General features: G+C 43.3%; 1 protein-coding gene across 8 annotated transcripts in view; it reads left to right on the forward strand.

The window, feature by feature from the left end:
• The window catches only part of CFAP70 (cilia and flagella associated protein 70), a 170,969-nt gene that overhangs the window by 40,834 nt on the left and 114,844 nt on the right, over positions 1-15,291 (forward strand). For all 8 annotated transcript variants that reach the window (XM_073240876.1, XM_073240875.1, XM_073240871.1 and 5 more), the window contains 2 exons: positions 3,191-3,373; positions 5,175-5,269. In XM_073240876.1, coding sequence (XP_073096977.1) covers positions 3,191-3,373; positions 5,175-5,269 — 278 coding nt within the window. The remainder of the gene's footprint in view (positions 1-3,190; positions 3,374-5,174; positions 5,270-15,291) is intronic.

Below are 15,291 nucleotides of genomic sequence, written 5' to 3' on the forward strand. Positions count from 1 at the left end.
TCCATCTAGCCCAGGGGTTTTGTTCATGGGTAGTTTTTTGATTACCACTTCAGTTTCTTTGCTGGTAATTTTTCTGTTTAGATTTTCTGTTTCTTCCTTTGTCAGTCTTGGAAGGTTGTATTTTTCTAGGAATTTGTCCATTTCTTCTAGGTTTTCCAGCTTCTTAGCATATAGATTTTCATAGTATTCTCTAATTATTTTTTGTATTTCTGTGGGATCTGTCTTGATTTTTCCTTTCTCATTTCTGATTCTGTTGATATATGTAGATTGCCTTTTTCTCTTAATAAGTTTGGCTAAGGATTTATCTATTTTGTTTATTTTCTCAAAGAACCAGCTCTTGGTTTCATTGATTTTTTTCTATTATTTTATTGTTCTCAATTTTATTTATTTCTTCTCTGATCTTTATTATGTCCCTCCTTCTACTGACTTTGGGCTTTATTTGTTCTTCTTTTTCCAGTTTCAATAATTGTGACTTTAAAATATTCATTTGGGAATGTTCTTCCTTCTTTAGATAGACCTGGATTGCTATGTACTTTCCTCTTAGAACTGCTTTTGCTGTGTCCCACAGAAGGTGGGGCTTTGTGGTGTCAGTGTCATTTGTCTCCATATATTGCTTGATCTCTGTTTTAATTTGGTCATTGATCCATTGGTTATTTAGAAGCATGTTGTTAAGCCTCCATGTGTTTGTGAGCCTTTTTGTTTTCTTTGTACAATTTATTTCTAGTTTTATACTTTTGTGGTCTGAGAAGTTGGTTGGTAGAATTTCAATCTTTTTGAATTTACTGAGTCTCTTTTTGTGGCCTAGTATGTGATCTATTCTGGAGAATGTTCCATGTGCACTTGAGAAGAAAGTGTATCCTGCTGCTTTTGGATGTAGAGTTCTGTTGATGTCTGTTAGATCCATCTCTTCTAGTGTGTTGTTCAGTGCCTCTGTGTCCTTGGTTATTTTCTGTCTGGTGGATCTGTCCTTTGGAGTGAATGGTGTGTTGAAGTCTCCTAGAATGAATGCATTGCATTCAATTTTCTCCTTTAATCTTTCTGTTAGTATTTCTTTCACATATGTTGGTGCTCCTGTATTGGGCACATATATATTTATAATGGTTATATCCTCTTGTTGGGCTGACCCCTTTATCATTATGTAATGTCCTTCTTTATCTCTTGTTACTTTCTTTGTTTTGAAGTCTATTTTGTCTGATACCAGTACTGCTACACATGCTTTTTTCTCCCTATTGTTTGCATGAAATATCTTTTTCCATCTCTTGACTTTTAGTCTGTGTATGTCTTTGGATTTGAGGTGAGTCTCTTGTAAGCAGCATATATATGGGTCTTGCTTTTTTGTCCATTCTGTTACTCTGTGTCTTTTTATTGGTGCATTCAGTCCATCTACATTGAGGGTGATTATTGAGAGATATGTACTTATTGCCATTGCAGGCTTTAGATTTATTAGTACCAAAGGTTCAAGGTTATCTTCTTTACTATCTATCTAACTTAACTTGCTTATTAAGCTATTGTCAGCACAGTCTGATGTTTCTTTCCCTTCCTTCTTATTTCTCCTCCTCCAATCTTTATACGTTAGGTGTTTTATTCTGTGTTCTTTTGTGTTTCCTTCGACTCCTTTTGTGAGTCATTGATTTTATTTTTTTGTTCTGCTTTCTTTGCTGTGATTTTATTTTCTCTGGTGACATCTATTTAGATGTAGCCTGGCTGTTGTACTGTATCCACTGGTGTCTCTTTTAGGAATAGTTGTATTTGTTGTATTTTCAAAAATATATATGTTTTAGGGAGGAGATTTCCACTGAACTACTCCTGCCACCATCTTGGCTCCACCTCTCCTCTGCCCATTTTTTTACCAGGTTGATTTTTCATTGATGAGTTTTAGGAGTTATTAATCTAGATATGTGATTTGCAAGTATTTTCTTATAATTATCAGATGTGTGATTTGCAAATATTTTCTCCCATTCAGTGGGTTGCCTTTTTTCTCTGTTGTTGGTGTCTTTTGATGCACAAAAGTTTTTAATTTTGATGAAGTCCTATTTTTCCACTTTTTTGTTGTTGTCTATGTCTTTGGTTCCATAACCAAGAAATTGTTGCCAAATTCAATGTCACAAAATATTTTCTTCTGATAGTTTGACGGTTTTAGTTCTTATGTTTAGGCTTTTGACTCATTTTGAGTTAATTTTTGTATATGGTGTTGGGTAAAGGTACAACTTCATTTTTGTGTGTGTAGATAACTAATTTTCTCAGCATCATTTGCTGAAAAGACCACCCTTCCCCACTGAATTATCTTGGCACCTTAATTTTGACCATTTTTGCCAGCGTTCCTGTTTTTATGGAGCAGCAGAGTTCCTTGTTCTGCCATTCCAGAAATGCCCCTTCTTCACAAAATTTTTTTAAGCTTAACCCAAAGAACTAGAATTGTTGACTTATAGGGCTGCCAATTTTAAATTTTACTAGAGACTACAATATTGCTTTCCAAAGTTTATACTAATTTATACTCTTTGTGTATAAGAATACCATTCCATTCACAGTATTGTCAACACTTGATACCTTCATTTTGATTTTGCCAATCTATAGTTTAAAATGGTATCTTGTTGTTTTAATGTGCATTTCACTTATAAATGATATCTAGCATGTTTACAATATTTATTTATTTATTTAATTGGATTATCAAATCTCCTATAAATTGCCTATTTGTATCTTTACCAATTTTCCATTGCAAGTATATTTTAGATAAATTACAGGTATGAAAGCGCATATGTTTTTAGCCCTTCATCAGGTTTAAGTTTGTTTTTTAAAAGGTATATGGTATCTCTCATAAATATAAAATGATAGAGTTTAAACCAGTTCAAAGGAGAATCTGAAGAAATGACCCATACATAAGCAATCAGGAATGTTGAAATGAATTTACTAATAGCTCTAAGCTTATCAGTCACAGGGCTATAAGTTACATCTCCACTGGGCAAAATACATTTGCATATCCATAAACAACAATAATTTACATTATTATGAATTTTCTATAAAATAGCACAAAGACAATAAAGGGCGCAGACTCTTCTATAGAATCAGATAATAACAGAAAGGTCTGTTAGACAATACCCAACATCCCACTGAAAAGACACTTCAGTAAATATGTTTTGTTCGTTTTGATATCTTTTACAAAATACCCTGATATGTGGCATTTATTCTGTAGAAAGACTATCCCATTTTCTTCAAGAATGGAACTCTGAAGCTTGGAGGAGAAAGAGAACCTGTTCCCCGGCCGAAAAAATGGCCAATTGCCAACATTCTGGCTCCAGGAGCTAATAACATTCCTGGTGCTTTTATCGTTGGTGGGCCCTATGAGGAGGAAGAGGGTGAACTCAATCACCCAGAGGTGAGAGAATAATGCAGTGTTTTAAACTTAACTCAGTGCATTGACAGATGAGAAAACATTTTGTGAATCACTGTAATTTATTTATTGTCTCCTGTTAAATAATTACATGTCAAAATGAAATAATTATCTATTTAATTCTGATTAAAATGTCTCCTGACTTAAGTCCAGAAAACAAAATAATTGATTTAATTCAAATTTACTCTTTATTTTAAATTTATTTTTTGTGTAGGTAATAATATAGTCATAGGTAAAAATAAAAAATTAAGAGCTATGCAGTTAAAATCTCCCTTCTATTCCATGTCTCTTTTTCCTCATTTCTTCCTAGACCATCATCCTAGTAGTCACCTTTGTTACAGTTTCGTGTATTTCCCTCTAGATACATTTTTATGTATATAAAAGCAAATATATATAGTTAAAGACTCAGACACAAAAACTTTTAGAAAAGTTCCCTTACAAAGAGTACAAGGGAGTCAAATTTCAGAAAGACTAGCTCACAGACATCAGCATTATAAAAGTCAGGGATAAACTTGTTTTTCTTTAGGGAGTCCAGATTTATAGGAAGTATTCATAGTCTTGTTATTTTCAGATCTAGAACCTGTCAGACACTGTAATTTTTGCTTTGTCTCAGGGTGTAAAATTATTATTTATTTTTAACTGAGTATATTAAGTGCTTATTCATTTTGGAAGCAGAGAAACATGTCAGTTTTTGCTTCACATTTATACACATGTGTCTAAGTACACATATTCTTTCCCTTTCATTTTTTTTTGTTTTATGTGAAAGGTGGCATACTCACACTGTTCTGCAACTTACTTTTTTGCTTTATACTATACCTTGGAGATTTTTCTACATCACTACCTAAGAGCATTCTCTTTCTTTATTTTACTTGCTGTATGATATGACATTGTATGGACATAACTTTAATTTACCTAACCAGTCTTCTATTGGTGGACATTTAGTTGTTGAAATTTTTTTCCTGTTCCTTTCTCTCTTTCCCCTGCCTCTCCTTCCTTCCTTACCCCTTTTCTTTTCTTTTCTTTCCTTTGCTTTGCTTTCGTATCTTGTCACAACCTGTATTTGTCAAGGACATAGAAAATGCTATGAACACACTTGCAGATGTTTCTTGAATGAGCTGATAATCATTAGTGGAAACATTTGATAAAATCATTTGTAAAATGAGGATCATTGAATTATTCTCAGTATCTGACTCAATATTTTAAATTGTAGAGATAAGGCTAACAATATTTGAAAACATTGTGCAGTGTGTTTCTTCATCATTAGGGTTAGTGAAAATTCATACTGTTTTTAGATTTATATTTTCATTTAGATCAGATATTTTACATACTTAGATTTGATATTATATTTTAGTTTGAATCATTAATTCTCAAAGCTGGCTGTTCCTTAGAATCACCTGGAAAGCTTAAAAAATACAACAGTGGTTAAGCCATAACCCTGATCAATTACATAAGAATTTACTTTTAAAATAATACCACTGTTCAGGTGTTAATTCTTTTTTAAAGCTTGAAGATAGTTTTAATATGCCTTGCTGACTGAGATTATGTGAGTGATTATTTGACATTTAGTATTGGATTGATGTGAGGCTAATATAAATAGTTTATTTGAAGTACTTTATTAATAGTAAAGTACCCTAAAATTTAATATAGTGGTAGTAGTTACAGTTGTAGTTGTACTTATAGTAGTAATGAAAGTGATCAAATCCATTAAAAGAATGCCCCAAAGGTTGAGCAGGATGAAGCCATAGCACATTGAGAGAACAGAAGTCTTTTTCTTATTATTTTACAGGACAAGGAATTTAGGAACCAAGCAGAGTGCTTAAAGAAAAGGATTATTTGGGACTTAGAAAGTCGCTGCTATCTTGATCCTCCTGCAGTGGCCAGGTAGGAAGAAGGGAGTATGTCTAACCAACAAAGACTATAGGTGGAAAGAAATGTTAATTTTGTTAATTTTATCTATATTTGAGTTGAGGTGATCTGAAGCTCTTTTTCACCACTTCTCCTAATACAACAGAGCCTTCTAATTATGGTGGCTTACCAAGGTGGGTTCTTATTTCTCTTTCATATAAAAGATGTCCAGAGCTGTTATGTGTGGTGGCTTCACAGTGTTATCCGGTATCCATGCCCAGTCTTTATTTTCATTCTACCTTCTTTAACACATGCCTTTCATCCATAAGTCTGTCTTATGATTCAAGGTGACTGTTGGAGCTCCAGCTTGTACATTTGTTATGGAAAATACTGAAAAAACCTGGACTGGATCACTGACGGAAAAACCAAGCGGCACTCGGAGATCTTGGAGTATTGAGGCTTTATTTCACACCAGTGGGATCAGAGGGGAGTAATCTCCCAAAAAGTCTGAGCCCCGAACCAAGGCAAAAGGAGCAATATATATCTTTCTGCTTCCATATCTGTAACATTTCTATGTGCACAACAAACAAGCAGGCAAGGCGGAGGGAGTTTAGGGAGTGAACCTTGGAAACTGGTGCTGTGCAGAGTGGGAAACCAAGGGAGTGTTTTTGTTGTTGTTTGTGTTGAGGAGGAGGGCGAGACAGAGGGGAGCCATCCAGGCTAGATTGCTGTCCTCATAAATCTTTCCCTATCATTCCCCCCTCTGATGCCCAGTTCATTCTTCGACTCCGCAAATAAGAACCCCCACATCACTGTCCTCATAAATCTTTCCCTATCACATTCACATTACTTGCAGAAAGTTGGAAGAGGGGAGTGTTTATGGATAAAACAGGACAGATCCTGGCTGTCTTATCCCCTTTTATAGAACCTTCCTAGAATCTAACAACTTCTATTTACATCTCATTGGCTATCTCTAGATGTAAAAACGGTGAGGATATAGTGTTTTTGTTGGGCACATTATCACCCAGACTAAGAGCATGATTTAAATACTAAAGAACAAGACACTTAATACTGTGTAAGTAACTACTAGACCCTGTCACAGTGACCTGGTTGAAAGGGTATCTTGCCACAACCCTCCTTACTCCAGAATGGCTCAGGAGACATGGGCCCACGCAAGAGATTTTATTATCTGAAAGAGAAAATGGCTGCCCCCAGAGAGAGGGAGCAGCAGCTCATGGGTGAGGAAGTACGTTTTTAAGGAATAGGGGTAGGGTGTGTTCTGCGTTGGTGATTGGATCTTAAGGGATGGGCAACCATCTGGTCCTTGGTGATTGTATCTTAAGGGGTGGGGGTCTTAGCGCACCAGAATTTGCCTTTACTGGTGATTAGGGAGTGAGGAGAAATAAAGGATGATCAATATACATGTATAATCTGAATTAACAACTCTTTTATCCCCCCAAGTAATAGTCTATTTTTTAGAACACTTTTAAACTTATAGAAAAACTAAGCATATATTTCCTATATGATTCTGGTCCCCCACTTGATTACGGTGTATGCTATATTGTATGGATTTAATTTGTTGATATTTTGTTAAGGATATATTGTTGCTATTATTATTTTGAACAAACAGTATCTACTTGATCAATTAAAAGAAAAAATTTTTAATTAATTTTGTTCTCTGATTCTCTCCCTTTCTTTATGAAGATCTGAATTTCCAACCATTATCATTTTCTTTTTCTCTGAAGAGAAAGAGAAGCCTTTCTTGCAAGGCAGGTCTACTGGCTACAGTTCCCTCCACTTTTGTTTGACTGAAAAAGTCATTGTTTCTCCTTTCTTTTGAAGTGTTGGGGGAAGCATTGTGTATTTTCTGTAAGGTAAAATTCAGCCAAAATGACCAGGTGAGGAGAAAACAAAGGAGCCAGAAGTTTAATAGCGCGCAATCCTGGGTGATGTTTGCCGGTTTGGTTAGTCACAGGCCAGAGAAGTCACGCCCAGCAGGGCAGGCAGTGAGTTTATAAAGAAGTTAGGGGGAGGGAGAGCATAGACCTACAGTGGCATGAGGATTGGCTAACCTAAGGTACGTGTCATTGGCCTTTACAGTAGACAAAGGACTAGAAAGTTACTACTCCTTTTCCAGTTTTGGGAGGGGGCAGCAGCCGGGGATTTTGGCGCGTCATCAGGCCAGAATCTGTTGGTCTCTCTCTCCCTTACTAGGCCGGGGTTGGCGGCTTTGCTGCCCCTTTCCCTCATTTGGTGAGGGCTGAGCTCATCCGACGTGCTCACCCCTCCCTCTGGTGCCTCCAGCCTTACATTCCAGCCTTTTGGTTATAATGGGTGCTGACTCAATCTGGCTACTTCCGGCTGAGGAGGGGTGGAGCAGGCAGGGTTAAGGCTGGTGGGAGGCTGGAGGAGGCTTGGAGGGAAGGAGCGAGTACTGATGTACCAGCATTTGGTTTACCACGACACAAGATAGTTCAGCCAGGTGTTGTTGTAGGAACTTAAAAATACAAGGAGCTGCTGACAGAAGAATAAATACAACAATTAGTGGGGTTATAACAGGGAGGAGCTAAGGTAGGAGTTGAGACTGCCACCATCCAGAGAAAGGATTTTTAGTTAGGTCTTCTCTGCATTTTTGAAGGTTTTCTTGTAGTTGTTGATCTTGTCTTTGACTATGCCTGACCTGTTGGCATAAAAGCAATGCTCTTCTTTTAGGAACAGGCATATTCCCCCTTCCCCAGCTGTTAGTAAATCTAGGCCTCTCCAATTTTGAAGGATCATGTCGGCAAGGAAGTCTAGTTGTGTTTGTAAATCTAAGACTGTGTCTGCCACTTGTTGTATGTCTTCTATTAGTTGTGATAATAGTTGTTTATAAAAATGAAGCAAGGACCCTGAAGGGCCCCCACCCATAAGATGGCAAACTCACCTCTTGCCCCCCTAATCCCAGCACCTAGCCAGTAGCCACCAGCCCCGTAGAAGTGACACCTCAATCAGCTCATGCCCCTTCCTATATAACCCAGCACCTTTCCCTAATAAAGCGGAACTCTCCGGTGAATTGCTGCTGTGTGTCGCTTCTTTCCTTTCATTGGTGCCGAAACCCAGGAGATGGGACACCCCAACTGGGCCCCGTCTTCCCCTGACACCAGCAGCAGCTTGCCCTCATCCTCTTTTTCCGGTGCTGGCTCCTCACACTCACCACTCCTCTTTGGCCTTTGGGTAAGTTTTTCCCCGGAGCGGGCCGCTCTTCCCCGAGCTATTGCAGCACCATTGACCGTGATCGTCCAGCAAGGCCCTGATGCTGGGGGACAAGGAGAGAACTCTCCCCGCCTTAGGCCTTCATGGCTGCAGCGGACCCTCAGGCCCCTCCTCCAGCAGCCATAAACCAGGTGACTCCTTTGCAGATGAGAACCCTCCCTTGCTGAAAATTCTTCCTTCCGCTCCTTCCGCTGAAAATTCCTTCTGCCAAAAATTCCTAGTACTAGGTTCTTCATGACTCCAGCACTCTGCCTTCTTAGAGAAGTCTGGGTGATGACCCACACTTCCTAAGAAATTCCGACTCATATACGAGTTTCCGCAGACCACCAAGGATCATCGGGGATGCCCTTTGTCTCCTTGCGGTCTGCTCCCAGTCCGAGGATCTCTGCTCGTCTTCCCCTGTTTGTCTCCTTCTCTGTCCTTTAGCCATGGGAGCCTCCTCATCCCTCCCTGAAAGTTCACCTCTTGAATGCCTGCTCAAGCATCTAACTACCCTCGCCCTGACACTGATATAAAACCAAAACTTCTCCATAAATACTGCTCCCAAGATTGGCCGACATACCCCCTAGACAATAACAACCAATGGGCCACAGGGGGAACTCTTGATCCTAACATCACTCGCGATCTCTTTAACTACTGCCAGCTCCTGAAAAAATGGAAGGAGATTCCCTATATCAAAGCTTTCCACCTCCTCCTGCCTCACTTGCCACTGCCACCTCCTCCTCCCCCCGCGTCCCCCCAAGTTCTCCTAGCCTGCAAGCTGTCTCCCACACAGAAGCCTCCCATTCACTCCCCTCCCCTCCTCCTCCCGCACCCCTCGCTGCTGCCGCCTCCTCCTCCCCTGCATCCCCCCAAGTTCTCCTAGCCTGCAAGCCATGTCTCCCGCAGAAGCCTCCCGCCCACCCCCTTACCCCACCTCTCCTACAACAGCCCCTCCCCATTCCTCCACCACCACCTCCACTGTCGCTGCTGCCTCCACACCTGCAGAAGCCTCCCATTCACTACCGTCCCCTTCTTCTCCTACAACAGCCCTTCTCCCTTCCTCCCCCACCATCTCCTCCCCCATCTCACCTCCTCTGCCTTCGTCCCCCTCACCTGCCCCTCCCCCATGGATTGAGCCTGAGCCTTTCAGCCCCCACTTTAACTAGATCCCGGGGGCCTCCTCTGTCTTTGCCCTCATCACCTCTTTCTCCCCCAAAGACTGAGCCAGAACCCTTCAGTCCCCCTTAGACTCGGTCCCGAGGGCCTCCCAAAATTATCACCCCCCTCCAGGAGGTAGCAATATCCAAACGCATCGTGTGCGTTCACATCCCTTTCTCCTTAGGAGATTTAGCCCAACTTGAGAAACACCTAGGTTCCTTTCCATTGATCCCATGACATATATCAGGGAGTTTCAATTGACCCTCCAGTCATACAGCCTCACACATCATGACATTTTCATGCTCCTGGCCAATACCCTCCTTCCTGAAGAGCGTAGATGAGTTTGGGACTTTGCCCAAATGCATGCTACCGAAACCCACAGGACTGACCCCACCTATCCCCCTGGCCCCACCGCTGTCCCCAAACAAGACCCACACTGGGATTATAACACCGCCGTGGTCTCCGCTCTCGAGATATTTTCGCCTCCTGCCTAATAGCAGGTCTGAAAAAGACAGCTTGTAAAGTAGTCAATTTTCAAAAGCTCCAAGATGTAATTCAAAGGAGGGAGAAAACTCCCTCCGAGTTCTTAGACAGACTCACTCAAGCCCTATTACAGTATACCAGCCTGGACCCAGAAACGCCTGATGGAAGACATGCCCTTATGCCATACTTCCTAGCTCAAAGCTACCCCAACATTAAAGCTAAACTCAAAAAGTTAGAACAGGGGCCCGCTACCCTACAGACTGAGATCCTAACAGTGGCCTTTAAAGTCTTCCATAACCGGGAGGAGGAGAAAGAACGCCATAAACAAAAGGCTGATCAGGCCAATTTCCAAATGTTGGCCCAGCTGATAAAACCACAACCTGGGCGCCCTTCTACAAACAAGCCCCCCACCCCAGGAGCTTGTTTCAAGTGCGGACAAGAACGACATTGGTCAAGGGCGTGCCCCTCCCCCAGATCTCCTACCACCCCATGCCCCAGATGCCACAAAAAGGGCCACTGGGGGTCTGATTGCCCAGCCACCCGAAGGGGAGGCTGGATGAACAACCCCCATCCTAAGCCTGCCGTAGTGGTGCTGGCAGAGGAAGATTGACGGGGCCCAGGGGCTTCTCACCCGACCATTTCCATCACCAAACAGGAGCCCAGGGTTACCTTAATAGTAGACGGTCGCCCCATCTCCTTCCTCCTAGATACAGGAGCCACCTTCTTAGTCTTGCGAGAATATCGGGGCCCTACCACACCTGCCATTACTCCTATAGTTGGGGTAGGAGGTAAACAGAGTTTCCCATTAACCACCCCCCCTTTTATGCACAATCCAAGAAAAACCCATACCTTTCTCCCACTCCTTCCTGGTTATGCCCCAGTGTCCCATCCCTTTACTAGGATGGGACATCCTTTCTCTCCTCCACCTTTCCATAACTATATCCACTCCCACAGCCTCCAGTACTCCCTTTCTGATGACCCTCATAGCCGACGACCCCCGTCTACCCAAGGAAAGCTTCGGTTCCGCCCTCATACACCCTGTAAATCCAAGGTTTGGGACATTACAAGCCCCTCCATGGCTCTGTGTCCTCCTGCCTCTATCAAATTACATGACCCCTCTCAGTATATCTGTCAGGCCCAATACCCCCTAACCACTTCAGCTCTCATAGGCCTCCAACCCATCATTCAATATCTCTTAAACAAAAATGACCTCAGACCCACTCACTCCCCGTTTAATACCCCCATATTAGCTGTTAAAAAAACCAACGGATCTTTCCGCCTTGTCCAAGACCTTCGCCTCATTAACATGGCCATTGTCCCTATCCATCCCTTAGTTCCAAATCCATACACCCTTTTATCGCAGATCCCTGCCTTGGCATCCCACTTCTCCATCCTATATCTCAAGGACGCATTTTTTTCTATCCCTCTGGACTCCTCCTCCCACGATTTTTTTGCCTTCATCTGAATGGACCCATACACAAGACATTCTGAACAACTCACTTGGACAGTTTTGCCACAAGGCTTCCGAGATAGTCCCCATATTTTTGGACAGGTCCTAGCTCAGGATCTCAAACAGTTTCATCATGATCACTCCTAGTCCACCTTATTACAATACGTGGACGATCTTCTACTCTGCAGTCCCTCATGGGAACAGTCTCAACTTGACACTGCCTCCCTACTTAACCTTCTGGCTTCCAGAGGTTACCAGGTATCCCCTGTCAAAGCTCAAATCTCTTCCCCTTCTGTCACTTACCTCAGATTCCTTCTATCTCAACAAAGAAAGTCCATTACCTTAGACAGAAAATGGCTCCTCTCTGACCTGCCCATTCCCAAAACCAAGACATAAATCCTTTCCTTTCTAGGCCTGGATGGGTATTTTAGAGCGTGGATCCCTAACTTCTCCCTGTTGGCAAGACCCCTATACGACCTCAGCAAGGCCCCCCATGAAGAACCATTATCCTCCTCACCCTGACATTCCTTCATTAAGCTCCGTTGAGCCCTTGTGGAAGCCCCAGCTCTCCATCTTCCTGATTTGTCAAAGCCCTTCTCATTATACATTCATGAGAGGTCCAGTCAAGCTCTAGGAGTCCTAGGCCAATATTATGGCCCATCCTTTGCCCCAGTAGCTTATCTCTCCAAGCAATTAGACCCCACAGTTCGGGAATGGGCCCCCTGCCTACGGGCATTAGCCACTGGGCAGCTCTTGCAGAAAGAAGCTCATAAACTAACATTTGGGGCGCCCCTTACCATTCTGTCCCCACATCACCTAAAGGATCTCTTAACCTACAAAAGTTTATAGACTCTCCCTCCCTCCAGACTCCTGACCTTACTGTCCTTTTTCCTCCAAAATCCAGACATTTCTTTCCTCCCCTGCCAGCCCCTGAATCCAGCCACTCTTCTTCCTCTACCCTACTCTCCTCATACTCCCTCACATGATTGCCTGGAAGCCCTTCACAACTTCCTTCCGTGCCACTCCACGATCTCCGAAGGAGCCCTCTCACACTCCGACCTCATCGGGTTTACTGATGGGTCCTCCTTTAAGCATGAGGGCACCCACTACGCAGGATACACAGTAGTCTCCCTTGAAGACGTCATCGAGGCACGAGCCCTACCCCCCGGTACAACCAATCAACAGGCCAAACTCATTGCAGCCACCAGAGCTTGCACTCTGGCCCGGGACATGTCTCTCACACAGTACACTGACTCCAAATACGTATTCCACATTCTCTTGTCTCACACAGCAGTATGGAAAGAACGAGGCCTCCTCACCACAAAAGGAAATTCCATAACTAATTCAGCCTTAATTACTAAACTTCTAGAGGCCTCACAACTCCCACACCGACTAGGCATAGTCCACTGCAAATCACATCAAAAGGATGACTCCCCCATTGCAAGAGGTAACAACAAAGCCAACAGAGTAGCCCGGTTAGTTGCCCTATCAGAAGACACACCAGACAACAATCCATCCGCCCTTGCGGTTTTAGCCTTATCACAAGACACCCTCTGTTCCCAGGATAAAGAGTCTCTCTTTCACTTCTTACACGATCTGTTCCATCCTAGCCCCCAATCCTTGATCCATTTTTTACAATCCTTTTTTTCTCTCTCTCCTGAAGACAAAACCTTACTTAACCAAATCACCCCTTGAAACTCCGCATCTCCTGTTCACCCCCTTTGCCATCCATACCCGAATCATGACTTTTTCCTCCTTTACTGCTCTCTCGCTTTTTTCCCTCATTCCTATTGTCTTCCCTGCCACCCCAGCCTCCTTTGTATGGCGATTCAAAGTCAGACAGACTTACACACAGCATCAAACAAAAGTTACTGCCCTCATTGCCACATCAGACTGCCCTCTGAAAGGCTACTCTGAGCCTTTATACCTCCACTTTCCTCCCTCCACCAAAGTGTTCACTAGCAGCTACCCTTATTCTCCCTACCTCTGCTTCCTCTATGACCAAAGACAAGCCTATTGCAGGCAATGGCCAGACACCTATGGGGGATGTCCCTACTGGTCTTGCACCATTCACTACATGGGTAACTCCCAGTACCCACAGTATTACTCCTCCAACCGTTTCATAAAATATCCCAACAGCTCATTCTCCTATCAATCCCAGATCCCTGGGACTCTTGATGGGCTGCCGGAGTCACAGCCTCAGTTTACTACGGGGGGTCCTTGACCCCCCACAGTGCCCTTCATATCTCTCGAGAGTATGTTCCCTCTCACTCCCAGATCTCTCAAGTTGCATCAGATATCGGACATTCCAAAAAAGTCATTATCCAAACTCTTGACGGTGCCTCTTCATCTTCTTATTCCTCCTACTGTTAGTTACAGCTCATTCAAGACACCACCATCTTTCTCAACCACACCCTCAATACCGCCAAGTGTTTCTTGTGTGCATCACTACAGCGCCCACTGCTGGCCACTGTGCCCCTTAATATTTCCAACTACTCCTTCCATGCAGAAGGAAACCCCTCCGCCCCCTGGCAGACATACCCCTATTGGAACCAGAATACGCAGATAATCTCACCATCCACCACTGTGTAGGCCCAAGTCCACCCCCCTCCAGCGCACTTCACTGCCTCTCTATCTACACCCCTACCTCCGGCTCTAAGACTTTCATGCAACTGGGACACTTCTTTTGGTGTAATGGCAGTCTTTTCAACTCACTGCCTCCCAACTTCAATATACCCTGCATTCTCGTCACCCTAATCCCACAGTTTACACTTTACAGCATGGCAGAATTTCTTGAGCTCCAACCTCCCTTGCCCTCGCACACAAAAAGGGTTGCTTTCCTTCCCATCGTGGTCGGTATCTCTTTGACCACCTCAGCCATTGGGGCAGGGTTTTCAGGAGGAGCCTTGGGTCACTCTCTATGGGCAATTAGAGATCTCAACGCCAAACTTGAGGGAGCCCTGACATCCACTGCCGATTCCCTAGCCTCTCTCCAAAGACAGGTCACTTCGCTAGCTAAGGTCACCCTTCAAAACCGACGGGCCTTATATCTGCTTACAGCCGAAAAGGGCGGCACCTGCATCTTCCTTTGAGAAGAGTGCTGCTATTACATCAACGAATCCAGCATTGTAGAAACTGACATTACCAAACTCACCAACCTTGCCTCCAGCCTCCACTCTGCTTCCAATTCCAACCCATTCTCTTCAATACTAACGAACCCCCTCCTTACCTGGTTCTGGCGCATTGCAGGCCCCATAATAATCATTCTTCTCGCCTGTCTCTTCTTATCCTGTATAATAAAGTTCATCAAATTCCAAGTTGGAAAAATCTCTAATCAAACTTTCAACCAGCTTTTACTCAGGAACTACAAGCTTTTAGCCACAGAAGATCCCTCACCCGCACGTAACCTCCTCACCACACGCTGAGATGGACCCCTCTCTCTGCTGGAAACTGTTCTTGGAAACAATGGCCGCGGACGCCTGGCTTCTGGCACCCGTATCCTCTTGGCACCATTAGAATCAACAAGTCCTCGACCTATGGTTACAGGGAACCTTCATTGATTTCCAACCTGAAGAAGTCCACATCTACTCGTCCTTACTGTGGGGAGTCCTATTAACCCTTTCCACCCAGTCCTCAAGCCCTCACTCCCTTCTCCGCCCCCATTCTGCAGGAAGCAGTCAGAGAGAAAGCAGCGTCCACAACCACATAGAGGAGAAAGGGGGGAATGAAGGGC

The sequence above is a fragment of the Manis javanica genome, chromosome 7 (assembly GCF_040802235.1).
Source record: "Manis javanica isolate MJ-LG chromosome 7, MJ_LKY, whole genome shotgun sequence".
NCBI classification, from domain to species: Eukaryota; Metazoa; Chordata; class Mammalia; order Pholidota; family Manidae; genus Manis; species Manis javanica.